Genomic DNA, 12,809 nt, shown 5'->3' with positions numbered 1-12,809 from the left:
CCCTGCCGTGAGCCCTTGCCGACTCAGGCCTCCACAGGTGACCCTCCAACAGTAGCAGGTAGTTTTGCATCAGTCTCCTCTGGGGTCACTGCTCCTTCCCCTTGGGTCGTGGTGCGTGCGAGATTTTGTTTGTGCCCTCCAAGAGTGGAGTCTCTGTTTCCTCCAGTCCTGTGGAAGTACTATAATCAAAGCCCGCTGGCCTTCGAGGTCAGATTCCCTGGGGATTCCCAGCCCCTTTATCAAATTCCCCAGGTTGGGAAGCCTGATGTGGGGCTCAGAACTTTCACAACAGTGAGAGAACTTCTTGAGTATCATTGTTCTCCAGTTTGTGGGTTGCCCAACGGGTGGGTTCGGGATTTGATTTTATCGTGATTGCACCCTTCCTACCATCTCATTGTAGCTTCTCCTTTGTCTTTGGACGTGGGGTGTCTCTTTTTGGTAGGTTCCAGCATCCTCCTGTCGATGGTTGTTCAACAGGTAGTTGCAATTCTGGTGCTCTCACAGGAGGAGATGAGCACATATCCTTCTACTCCCCCATCTGGGGTGTGAGGTGGCTAAGCAATTCAGAATATGAATTTGGGAGGGAGTGTGTATAACTGTTTAGTGCAGAGCAGGTGCTTAGTGCAGTCTTGAAAGAAGTCACTCTCTCTTCGTGTCATGGAGACTTGAAGTGAAGAAACCGGGTTCAGTCCAATTTTTACTGCTTCTTCCACTCTCCATTCTCATCAGCATCCATACCAACTTTGTATGCTCTTACTAAGTAGCTTGAGCAACATTAAAACCACCACATTCTCTTTCTGTCTCTCACAGGAGGTTTTAATCAGTTGCTGATATTTGATCTATACACCTTTGCTTTTTCCTTCTTTTTTTAAAAAGTGTATCTCTGCTGGTGTGAGTTGTCCCAGCGTGGCATCTGGGCACCACATCCAGGTTCCCATACACCAGGGCAACCCCCTCCCCCGCCCCGCCCCATACGGACACTGTAGTTTTGCTTTTGCAATGATGGAGTGAAGGGGAAGGGACTCCGGTGGGCTTAAAGTGTGACCTGGGCCTGTCAGGCCCCCAGGGAAGCTGAGGGCCTTGACCACTCACTGGATGGCGATCATGCCAATCCTTGACTCCTGGCAAATGAGCTTAGAGCTGGTGCTGGAGGAAGTGGTCCCCGGTTGACCTTTAAGCTCCACCTACCGTCGCCAGCCCTTCTGGTTCTTTCCTGCCTGTACACCGCCATCTCAGCCTCGGTCGTGGTGGGCCAGTCTGCGGGCCACCCCCTTGCCATTCTTGTCGCGGGGCCCACACCAGCAACTTCACAGACTCCTGTTCCCTGTGCAGCTGACATCTCTGCCGCTCACACCCCCACCCTGCGGTCCGCGCTGCCAACGGCGTCTCCTCCGCGACTCTCAGCGGCTGCCATCTTCCCCTGGACATCACTGCAGGCCCATCACCATCTGGCACAGTCTCTCCTGCCATGTCTGCCACAGAGGAGCACGACTGAATGCCAGGTGGCCTGGACAGGGCTGGTGGCAGGGCGGGCTGTGACCCCAGTCCCCTTGGGGTCCCGGCACCGGCTTGGGAGGGGACGGATGGGGTCGAGGAGGCCGCGGCCCTTCTGCCCTCCCTGAGGGTGTCAGCAGGCCTTCGCAGGGGGCACAGTGGGCCACAGGCCACAATGGAAGTGTGGGCTATAGAGCCGTTAGAGGAGGAGGAGGAGTCTGATTTCGAGCTGGAGGCCCTGGAGGAGGAGGAGCACCTGTTGGAAGAGGTCGAGGAGGAGGAGACAGTCGAGAATGATGAGAGTGAGCAGGAAGGCGCAGCAGTGGTTGCAGGCCACGGGGACCCCTTGGAGCAGTTTGGGCCTGTGTTCTGGGGTCTGGTCCACTCCCTTCTACACAGTTTCTCCTACAATGACCATGCCCTGGTCTGGCCCCCTGGCCCCTGCCCAACGGTCAAGCACAGCTCCCAGCCTCCCTCCGGCCCTGGAGAGGGTCCCGCGCCTCCTCAGGAGCAGGAAGACCTGGCAGAGGGAGGCGAGGCCTCGCAGGGTGAGTACCAAGCAGAGGGCGCCCCCACCCTGGGAGCCTCAGGGTCCCAGGGTCCAGGGGTCTGCATCCCAGAAGTCAGAGGAATCTGCAGTGGAGGCTGAGCTCTGGGAGGGTGGCGCCCTGGCTGTTGCCTCTGAGTCCTGGGAGGCCAGGGCCTGTGGTCCTGGCAGGGCCGAGGTGGGCAAGTGGCGGCCAGGCCCTCAGGCCCTTGCAGACCCTGTGGGGGCATCGGGCTCAAAGGCAGGCTGCGCTCAGCACTGGCCTCTAGCGGTTAAGCAGCGGGTCAAAGCTCTCAAAAACCTCCAGGCATAATTTGCACAAGTAGAAGCCCAATTCTATAAAGACCTTTATGGTCTTGAGAAAAAGTATGCTTCCTTCTGCCAGCCCTCTGTTTGATAAGAGAGCTGACATCATCAGTGCAATTCATGAGCCCACAGAAGGTGAATGTTAGTGGCCAGTACCTGTTCCAGAAGGAGCCTGGGAGGAGATGGAGAGCCTGAGGGGAAGGAGAAACAAAGGGCATCCCTCGCTTTTGCTTGAGGGCATTTAAAAACCTAAAGATTCTCGGTAGCATGATCCGGGAAAATGATGCACTTGTACTGGAGCACCTGAAAGATGTAAAAATAAAAATTCTCAGGGGTCTGGGAGCCAATGAGCGTCACAGTAGGATTTCTTTTTAAGTGAAAGGAATACTTTTTCAACGAAGTTCTGACAGAAACATACCAAATGCGGTCAGACCCAGATGATTCTGATCCCTTCTTCTCCAAAGGGCCAGAAATAATCAGCAGCACAGGGTGTGAGATCTTCTGGAAAGACAGTAAAGACCTCACCCTGAAAAGCCCGAAGCTGCGGAAATGTGAGGGCCCTGACGGTGTTGCACCAACCTCTAGGAAGGTGCCCATCACCTACTTCTCTCCTCCGTGGTGGTAGAGTACTGGATGTGGCGACTGATTATAAATTGGGTTATTTTTTTCCGTGAAGTTCCAGTCCCAAAGTCTGTGTTATACTTCACAAAAGAAGCGAGTGATTATCAGTATGAAGAGTCTGATGAGGAGGTCCAAGAAGCTGAAGGTGAGGAGGAGGACAGCGATAAAAAACCAGAAGAAGGACCTGAAAAGGACCTGGACCCAGCAGAGGACAGCCCCGGAGAACCCAGGTATCTGTGTGCAGCTCTGAGTATCACCCAGCCACCATTCCTGACCTACATTTTTAAATGTTCTCCCCAAAGTAAATAATAATTAAAACTTGGTTAAAGTCTAGTTTCAAAACAGCTTAATGTTAATAATACTTTGTTTGCTAGATAATATAGAACACAGCATGTTCTGAAATGTACTTCATTCACAGCTACAGGTCCTTTGAGCTGTAGCTGTAAGGCTTCCCCACGTGGGAAATTTTTGAGACCTGGTAGCAGAGACCACTGTTTGTCTGGAACGCAGTTAACCAGAACAAGCGACTAAAGGTGACTGGAACGGACACTAGCTGGGCCTTCAGCACTGAGCTACAGAAATACGGTCTTTTGTCCTAACCGGGAGAAAGCAAATGCCTTTGAGGTTGTGACTATTGACAAAGATGTAGTCAGTGAAAAATTTTCAAGTGGGAGCACATTTAATGACTAATCTCTATTTGTTCAGTTGTAAGTTTTTCTAGTTCATGGGACAGTCAGAAGAAAAGCAAATTAGTCATGGTGAGATTGTTGTTCACTGCTGAATTGGTCATTCAGTTCAGTTCAGTTCAGTCGCTCAGTCCTGTCCGACTCTTTGCGACCCCATGAATCGCAGCACGCCAGGCCTCCCTGTCCATCACCGAATTGGTCATTAAGTCAACTTATATTTTACCTGTCCCTTCCTCTCTTTCTTGCTTTGCTTTTTCCTGTCTTTCTTCTTTTCCTTTTATGGATGTGCAAACTGAGAGTCTGGGAGTTTAAGAGTGCGATTGATGGAGAGAGCACAGGCTTGTAAGGTGGAAAGACTTATTAGATAAGTCTCTCTCGAGAAAAACCACCAACAACAAAGCAGGCATTTTGGTGTTTGGCGAGTGGGAGAGGACGTTGGTATGAGGGGTGAGTGATTGACGACATATCTCAAGGTCTGTGTTGACAGAGGTAAATGTGGTAATTTCTCTTTTGACTTAGCAGGCATATGTAGGACTGACTGTTTTCTTAGATTTAGAAAGTCACTTTTGCCTGTTACTGGTTTACAATTTTTTAAATTAATTTATATATTTTAATTGGAGGCCAGTTACTTTACAATACTGTGGTTTTCGCCATACATCAACATGAATCAGCCATGGGTGTACATGTGTCCCACCATCTTGACCCTGCTCCCACCTCCCTCCCCACCCCATCCCTCCGAGTTGTCCAAGAGCACCCGCTCCGGGTGCCCTGCTTCATGCATCAGACTTGCACTGGTCATCTATTTTTCATAGAGTAATATACATGTTTCAGTGCTATTCTCTCATATCGTCCCACCCTCGCCTTCTCCCACAGAGTCCAAAAGTCTGTTCTTTACATCGGTGTCTCTTTGCTGTCTCGCATATAGGGTTACAGTTACCATCTTTCTAAATTCCATATATATGTGTTAATATACTGTATTTGGTGTTTGTCTTTCTGACTTACTTCACTCTGTATAATAGGCTCCAGTTTCACCCCCCTCATTAGAACTGACTGAAATGCATTCTTTTTTTTTTTTAATAGCTGAGTAATAGTCCGTCGTGTATATGTACCACAACTTCCTAATCCATTCGTCTGCTGATGGACATCTAGGTTGCTTCCGTGTCCTAGCTATTGTAAACAGTGTTGCAGTGAACATTGGGGTACATGTGTCTCTTTCAACTCTGGTTTCCTCGGTGTGTATGCCCAGCAGTGGGATCGCTGGGTCGTATGGCAGTTCTATTTCCAGTTTGTTGTTGTTGTTGTTGTTGTTGTTGTTGTTAAGGAATCTCCACACTGTTCTCCATAGTGGCTGTACTAGTTTGCATTCCCACCAACAGTGTAAGAGGGTGCCCTTTTTCTCCACACACTCTCCAGCATTTATTGTTTGTAGACTTTTTTAAAAAATTTTATTTTATTTTTAAACTTTACATAATTGTATTAGTTTTGCCAAATATCAAAATGAATCCGCCACAGGTATACATGTGTTCCCCATCCTGAACCCTCCTCCCTCCTCCCTCCCCATACCATCCCTCTGGGTCGTCCCAGTGCACCAGCCCCAAGCATCCAGTATCTTGCATCGAACCTGGACTGGCAACTCGTTTCATACATGATATTTTACATGTTTCAATGCCATTCTCCCAAATCTTCCCACCCTCTCCCTCTCCCACAGAGTCCATAAGACTGTTCTATAGACTTTTTGATGGCAGCCATTCTGACTGGCGTGAGATGGTACCTCATTGTGGTTTTGATTTGCATTTCTCTGATAATAAGTGATGTTGAACATCTTTGCATGTGTTTGTTAGCCATCTGTATGTCTTCTTTGGAGAAATGTCTGTTTAGTTCTTTGGCCCATTTTTGGATTGGGTCGTTTATTTTTCTGGAATTGAGCTGCATGAGCTGCTTGTATATTTTGGAGATTAATTCTTTGTCAGTTGCTTCGTTTGCTATTATTTTCTCCCATTCTGAAGGCTCCCTTTTCACCCTGCTTATAGTGTCCTTCGTTGTGCAAAAGCTTTTAAGTTCAATTAGGTCCCATTTGCTTATTTTTGCTTTTATTTCCATTACTCTGGGAGGAGGGTCATAGAGGATCTTGCTGTGATTTATGTCAGAGAGTGTTCTGCCTATGTTTTCCCCGAAGAGTTTTATAGTTTCTGGTCTTAGGTTTAGATCTTTAATCCATTTTGAGTTTATTTTTGTGTATGGTGTTAAAAGGGTTCTCGTTTCATTCTTTTACAGGTGGTTGACCAGTTTTCCCAGCACCACTTGTTAAAGAGATTGTCTTTTCTCCATTGCATATTTTTGCCCCCTTTCTCAATGATAAGGTATCCATAGGTGTGTGGGCTTTCTATTTTGTTCCATTGATCTATATTTCTGTCTTTGTGCCAGTACCGTAATGTCTTGATGACTGTAGCTTTGTAGTGTCGTCTGAAGTCAAGCAGGTTGATTCCTCCAGTTCCATTCTTCTCTCTCAGGATTGCTTTCGCTATTCGAGGTTTTTTGTGTTTCCATACAAATTGTGAACTTATTTGTTCTAGTTCTGTGAAAAATACCGTTGGTAGCTTGACAGGGATTGCTTTGGGTAGTGTACTCATTTTCCCTATATTGACTCTTCCAATCCACGGACATGGTATATTTCTCCATCTATTTGTGTCATCTTTGATTTCTTTGATCAGTGTTTTCTAGTTTTCCATGTATACGTCTTTTGTTTCTTTAGGTAAATTTCTTCCTAAGTATTTTATTCTTTTCATTGCAATGGTGAATGGGATTGTTTCCTTAGTTTCTCTTTCTGTTTTCTCATTGTTAGTGTATAGGAATGCAAGGGATTTCTGTGTGTTAATTTTATATCCTGCAACTTCACTATATTCATGGATTAGCTCTAGTAACTTTCTGGTGATGTCTTCAGGGTTTTCTACGTAGAAGGATCATGTCATCTGCAAACAGTGAGAGTTTCACTTCTTCTTTTCCAATCTGGATTCCTTTTATTTGTTTTTCTTCTCCAATTGCTGTGGCTAGGACTTCCAAAACTATGCTGAATAGTAGTGGTGAGAGTGGGCACCCTTGTCTTGTTCCTGATTTTGGAGGAAATGCTTTCCATTTTTCACCATTGAGGATAATGTTTGCTGTGGGCTTGTCGTATATGGCTTTTATTATGTTGAGGTATGTTCCTTCTATGCCTGCCTTCTGGAGAGTTTTTATCATAAATGGGCACTGAATTTTGTCAAAGGCTTTCTCTGCATCTGTTGCGATAACCATATGTTTTTTATCATTCAATTTGTTCATATGGTGTATCCCATTGATTGATTTGTGAATACTGAAGAATCCTTGCATCCCTGGGATAAAGCCCACTTGGTCATGATGTGTGATCTTTGTAATATGTTGTTGGATTTGGCTTGCTAGAATTTTGTTGAGGATTTTTGCGTCTCTGTTCATCAGTGATAAAGTGTCCTGTAGTTTTCTTTCTTTGTGGCATCTTTGTCTGGTTTGGGTATGAGGGTGAATGTGGCCTCATAGAATGAGTTTGGCACTTTACCCCCCTCTGCAATTTTCTGGAAGAGTTTGAGTAGGATAGGTGTTAGCTCTCCTCTAAGTTTTTGGTAGAATTCACCTGTGAAGCCACCTGGTCCTGGGCTTTTGTTTGTTGGCAGGTTTTTTATTACAGCTTCAATTTCTGTGCTTGTGCTGGGCCTGTTAAGATTTTCTATTTCTTCCTGGTTCAGTTTTGGAAAGTTATAGTTTTCTAAGAATTTGTCCATTTCTTCCAAGTTGTCCATTTTATTGGCATGTAACTGCTCATACTAGTCTCTTAGGACCTTTTGTATTTCTGTGTTGTCTGCTGTGATTTCTCCATTTTCGTTTCTAAGTTTATTGATTTGATTCTTCTCCCAGTTTTTCCTGTGAGACGGATAATGGTTTGTCTATTTTATTTATCTTCTCAAAGAACCAGCTTTTAGTTTTGTTGATTTCTGCTACAGTCTCCTTTGTTTCTTTTTCAGTTATTTCTGCTCTCAGCTTTATGATGTCTTTCCTTCTACTACCTTTGGGGTGGTTCTTTTCTTCTTTTTCTACTAGCTTTAGATGTAAAGTTAGGTTCTTTATTTGATGTCTCTCTAGGTTCTTGAGGCAGGCTTGTATTGCTATGAATCTCCCTCTTAGTACTGCTTTTACTGAATCCCATAGGTCTTGGGTTGTCGTGTTTTCATTTTCACTTGTTTCTATGCATATTTTCATTTCCTTTTTGATTTTTTTCCACGATCTGTTGGTTATTCAGAAGCGTGTTGTCTAGCCTCCATATGTTTGCATTTTTAATAGTTTTTTTTTTTTTTTTTTTTTTTCCTGTACTTGACATCTAATCTTACCACTTGGTGGTCAGAAAAGATGCTTCAAATGATTTCAATTTTTTTTTTTATTTTTCCAAGGCTATATTTATGGCCCCGGATGTGATCTATCCTGGAGAATGTTCCGTGTACACTTGAGAAAAAGGTGAATTCCATTGTTTTGGGGTGACATGCCCTATAGATATCAATTAGCTCTAACTGGTCCATTGTATCATTTAGCACTTGTGTTTCCTTGCTAATTTTCTGTTTGGTTGATCTATCCATAAGTGTGTGGGGGGGGTATTAAAGTCCCCCACTATTATTGTGTTACTCTTAATTTCCCCTTTCTTTCTCGTTAGCATTTGTCTTCCGTATTGAGGTGCTCCTGTGTTGGGTGCACATATATTTATAATTGTTATATCTTCTTTTTGGATTGATCCTTTGATCATTATGTAGTGTCCTTCTTTGTCTCTTATCATGGTCTTTATTTCACATTCTATTTTATCTGATAGGAGTATTGCTCTCCTGCTTTCTTTTGGTCCCCGTTTACATGAAATATCTTTTCCCAGCCCTTCAGTTTCAGTCTGCATGTGTCCCTAGGTTTGAGGTGAGTCTCTTGTAGACAGCATATATAGGGGTCTTGTTTTTTTTACCCAGTTGACCAGTCTTTGTCTTTGGGTTGGAGCATTTAACCCATTTACAGTTAAGGTAATTATTGATAAGTATGATCCTGTTGCCATATACATTTTGTGTGTGTGTGGGGGGGGGTGGTTCGTTTTTATAAACATTTACTGTGTTTCCTGTCTAGAGAAGATCCTTTAGTATTTGTTGAAGAGCTGGTTTTGTGGTGCTGAATTCTCTCAGCTTTTGCTTGTCTGTAAAGCTTTTGATTTCTCCTTAATATCTGAAGGAGATCCTTGCTGGGTAGAGTAATCTTGGTTGTAAGTTTTTCTCTTTCATCTCTTTAAGTATGTCCTGCCATCCCTTTCTGGCCTGGAGAGTTTCTATTGAAAGATCAGCTGTTATCCTTATGGGGATCCCCTTGTGTGTTTTTTGTTGCTTTTCTCTTGCTGCTTTTAATGTTTGATCTTTGTTAGTTTGATTAACTTGTGTCTCGGGGTGTTTTGCCTTGGGTTTACGCTGTTTGGGACGCTCTGGGTTTCTTGGACGTGGGTGGCTGTTTCCTTCCCCACATTAGGGAAGTTTTCGACTATTATCTCCTCAAGTATTTTCTCACGCACTTTCTTTTTGTCTTCTTCTTCTGGGACACCTATGATTTAAATGTTGGGGCATTCAACTTTTTCCCAGAGGTCTCTGAGGTTGTTCTCATTTCTTTTAATTCTTTTTTCCTCTGTGCTTCATTTATTTCCACCATTCTGTCTTCCACCTCACCCATCCTCTCTTCTGCCTCAGTTATTCTACTGTTGGTTCCCTCCAGAGTGCTTTTGATCTCAATTACTGCATTATTCATTACTGGTTGATTCTTCTTTATTTCTTCTAGGTCCTTAGTTAAACATTTCTTGCATTTTCTCGATTCTTGCCTCTAGTCTGTTTATCTGTAGCTCCATTTTGTTTTCAAGATTTTGGATCATCTTTACTGTCCTTATTCTAAATACCTTTTCAGGTATCTCCTCCTCTTTGGTTTGGTTTGGTGGGTTTTTAGCATGTTCCCTCACCTGCGGAATATTTCTCTGCCTTTACATTTTGGTTAGATTGCTGTGTTTGGGTGCCCTTTCTGCAGGCTGGAAGTTTGTGGTTCCTCTTAATTATGGCGTCTTCTCCCTGTGGGTGGGGTTGGACTAACGGCTTGTCAAGGTTTCCTGGTTGGGGGGAGCTTGTGCCTGTGTTCTGGTGGGTGGAACTGGATGTCTTCTCTCTGGAGTGCAGTGAAGTGTCCAGTAGTGAGTTTTGGGGTGTCTGTGGGTTTAGCATGGCTTTGGGCCGCCCGTCTTTTAATGTTCAAGGTTGGGTTCCTGTTTTGCTGGAGAATTATTGTGGTGTGTCTTGCACTGGATCTTGTTAGGTCTTGGGTGGAGCTTGGTTTCAGGGTAGGTGTGGAGACTTTTGGGTGAGCGCTCATCTATTAATGTTCTCTGGAGTCAGGCGTTCTCTGATGTTCTAAAGTTTTGGGGTTAAGCCTCCTGCCTCTGGCTTTCGGTCCCTGTCTTACAGTAGCCTCAAAACTTCTCCATTCACACAGCATAGACGATAAAACCCCCTAGGTTTATTGACGAAACAATTCTCCAGAGCCAGAAACACCCAGAGAGATTCACAGAGTTATATAGAGAAGAGAAGAGAAGAGGGAGGAGGGAGATAGAGGTGACCAGGAGGAGAGAAGGGAGAGTCAAAAGGGGAGAGAACAATCTAGCCATTAATCTAAGCCCTAAGTGCTCTCCACAGCCCGGAACACCCAGAGAGATTCACAGAGTTATATACACAAGAGAAGAGGGAGGAAGGCGATAGAGGTGACCTGGAGGAGAAAAGGGAGAGAGCAGTCAAGCCAGTAATCAGATCTTTAAGTGAAAATGGATACCGAAGATTAGATTCTTAGAGGTACAAAATTGATAACAAATATCAAAAAGCAAAGATTATAAACCTGGGAGAGAGGTTAGACTCTCAAAAATAAAGTATAAAAAATACAAACATAATCAATCACAGTAAGCAAAGAACTACGGAATTTGTTTTCAAAAAAAAAATAGGGTTTTTTTGGGGGAAACGTAAAAGTAGGCTATAAAAATGAAAGTTAAAGGAGTGATAAAAAGTAAATTAACAAAAAATTAAAAAGTGATAACAGTAAAAATATATCTAGGAATTTCTCTGGGCGTTGTGGGGTCTGTTCAGTGTCAGATCATCCCTTGTTCTGGCTTGTACTTGTTCTCAAGGTCTATAGGCGCCCCTCCGATGTCTCCAGTATCAAATGCAGGGTTTCAATCTGTTGTACCTGTTACTTCCAAAGCGGTTCCCCCTTCTTTGTTTATTTTGGCTTCCTCTGCAAGTCTCTTCAGTGTCTTAATTTCTGCCCTGACACAAGGGGGCGAAGGTGGCCACTTACTTAGGCTCACTTGTTCAGTTGTGTTGTGGAGAGGGAGGGACACTGCAAACAAACACCGCTGGCGTGTGTGGGGAGTGCTCGCAGTGGATGGACCACACTGGGTTTGCCACAGTCCAAGGCAGCATGTGCTTCCTGGGTCTAGACCGATCAGTCTCCAGGGTGCTCTGCAAGGGCACTGTGCCGAGTGGGCCCTGCGTTTCGTGCACTTCCCAGGGCTGAGCCGCTCAGGTTCTCAGGTGCTCCACAAGGGCACAGACCCGGATAGGCTGTGCGTTTTGTGCCCCTCCCAGGTCCGAGCAGCTCAGGCGACCGGGTGCTCGGTGGGCCATGCGTCTAACTCACCTGCCTGGTCCCCGCCACTCAGTTTCCACAAGAGCGCAGTTCCAGGTGTGCCGTATGTCTCCTCTGGGGAGCTGTTCCCAGGCTGTGACACTCCTGGCAGATGTCAACCATCTAGGATCCCAAGAAGACGAGGTTAGCAACTGGGAGCCTGCTCCCAGTTTGGTGGAAGATGTGATCTCTGGGGCCAAGATTGCAGCAGCCCCTTGCCTTCCGGCTCTGGCTATCTCTGGCCTGCCTCTCTGCCTCCAGGGAGGGAGGGCCCTATATGGCAGCTGGCTTGCTCTCCTGTGGTATTTGCTCAGTCCTTTGTTCTGTGAGCGTGCCAGGGGTGCCAATAGAGCCTTTCGTGAGAAAGGTCTTTTTTGTGTGTCTCTCTGGTGATCCCACGGTTTGGGTTGCTGTCTCACATTAGCTCCCTCAGACTGTCCTCAGGGCATTCAGGCCCGGTCCTTACCCTAAGGACCAGTTATGCAGCCTGCACCTTCCTGCCCAGCCCCCACTCACTGGTGGTGGACCCGAGTGTCTGGGCCACTTCTCCGCTGGCAGTTGTGCTTAGGTGCGTATTCTGTGGTGTTTTTGTTTTTGTTTTTGTTTTTGTTTTCCCTCCTGGTTACGTTGCCCTCTGAGATTCCAGAACTCCCCTCAGACACTCCTGTGTGAGGGTTTCCTGCTGTGTGGAGACTTCTCCTCTTTCCTGACTCCCTCCCCAGGATGGGCCTCCGTCCCTAAATCTTTTGCCTCAGTTTTTGTCTTTTATATTTTGTCCTACCTCCTTTTGAAGAGATCTGGCTGCCTGTCTGGGTGCTTGGTGTCCTCTGCCAGCATTCAGAAGTTGTTTTGTGGAAGTTGCTGGGCATTCAAATGATCTTTTGATGAATTTGTGGGGGAAGTAAGTGGTCTCCCTGTCCTATTCCGCTGCTATCTTGGGACTGCCCCCTGGTTTACAATTGTTAATTGACTCTTACTTCATCCCACAGCTGTCAAGCATAGAAAGACATGATGGAGGAAGAAACAGTGGACGTGTCCCTCACGAATTTGAGATTTTCGGCTTCTCAGTAGCCAGTGGGAATTTTATCAACACTGGTTTTGTTCCAGGTTTCATCATGTGAAATATCTTATTCACTGACATCTGACTTTTTTTCTTACGTTTGTCAGATATATTTGACTGCGTTTGTTCATGTTAAAAATAAAAATTTGCTAGCCATGGATAAGCTGCAGATTTTTTAGATGTGTAACACTGATGCAAATCTTGTATCTTTTTGTTTTGGTCCACTTTACTGTCATTGAAACCATTTTTTTAAGTTCTTGCATAGCAGGTGGATCCTTTACCAACCAAGTTATCAGGAAGCCCTTTATTGCAGCCACAGGTTAATTAATATATCAATTGACAAACAATTTATGTAAAGAGA

At 45.2% G+C, this 12,809-nt stretch overlaps 1 protein-coding gene across 2 annotated transcripts; it reads left to right on the top strand.

The window, feature by feature from the left end:
• The first annotated feature begins 1,433 nt into the window (after positions 1 to 1,433).
• Positions 1,434 to 12,602, top strand: LOC129639215 (cancer/testis antigen family 47 member C1-like). 2 transcript variants are annotated; one of them, XM_055564245.1, is made up of 4 exons: positions 1,434 to 2,042; positions 3,024 to 3,198; positions 8,109 to 8,172; positions 12,378 to 12,602. In XM_055564245.1, exons 1-3 carry the CDS (start codon positions 1,496 to 1,498, stop codon positions 8,131 to 8,133), a joined length of 747 nt encoding a protein of 248 aa, XP_055420220.1. In that variant the 5' UTR covers positions 1,434 to 1,495; the 3' UTR covers positions 8,134 to 8,172; positions 12,378 to 12,602. The 2 variants fall into 2 exon arrangements, with proteins under 2 accessions (XP_055420220.1, XP_055420221.1); XM_055564246.1 differs by lacking the exon at positions 8,109 to 8,172.
• The last annotated feature ends 207 nt before the right edge of the window (positions 12,603 to 12,809 follow it).

Source organism: Bubalus kerabau, chromosome X (genome assembly GCF_029407905.1).
Source record: "Bubalus kerabau isolate K-KA32 ecotype Philippines breed swamp buffalo chromosome X, PCC_UOA_SB_1v2, whole genome shotgun sequence".
NCBI lineage: Eukaryota > Metazoa > Chordata > Mammalia > Artiodactyla > Bovidae > Bubalus > Bubalus kerabau.
Note: the sequence above shows the minus strand (reverse complement) of the source record. Positions and strands in the feature narration are given on the sequence as shown.

What these genes read in the sequence shown, in the direction of transcription:
- LOC129639215 (XM_055564245.1), top strand. Translation starts at nt 1,496, where the DNA reads ATGCCAGGTGGCCTGGACAGGGCTGGTGGCAGGGCGGGCTGTGACCCC. An exon ending in GGGAGGCGAGGCCTCGCAGG is followed by an intron (nt 2,043 to 3,023) that starts GTGAGTACCAAG and finishes TTTTCCGTGAAG; the next exon opens with TTCCAGTCCCAAAGTCTGTG. An exon ending in GACAGCCCCGGAGAACCCAG is followed by an intron (nt 3,199 to 8,108) that starts GTATCTGTGTGC and finishes TATTTTTCCAAG; the next exon opens with GCTATATTTATGGCCCCGGA.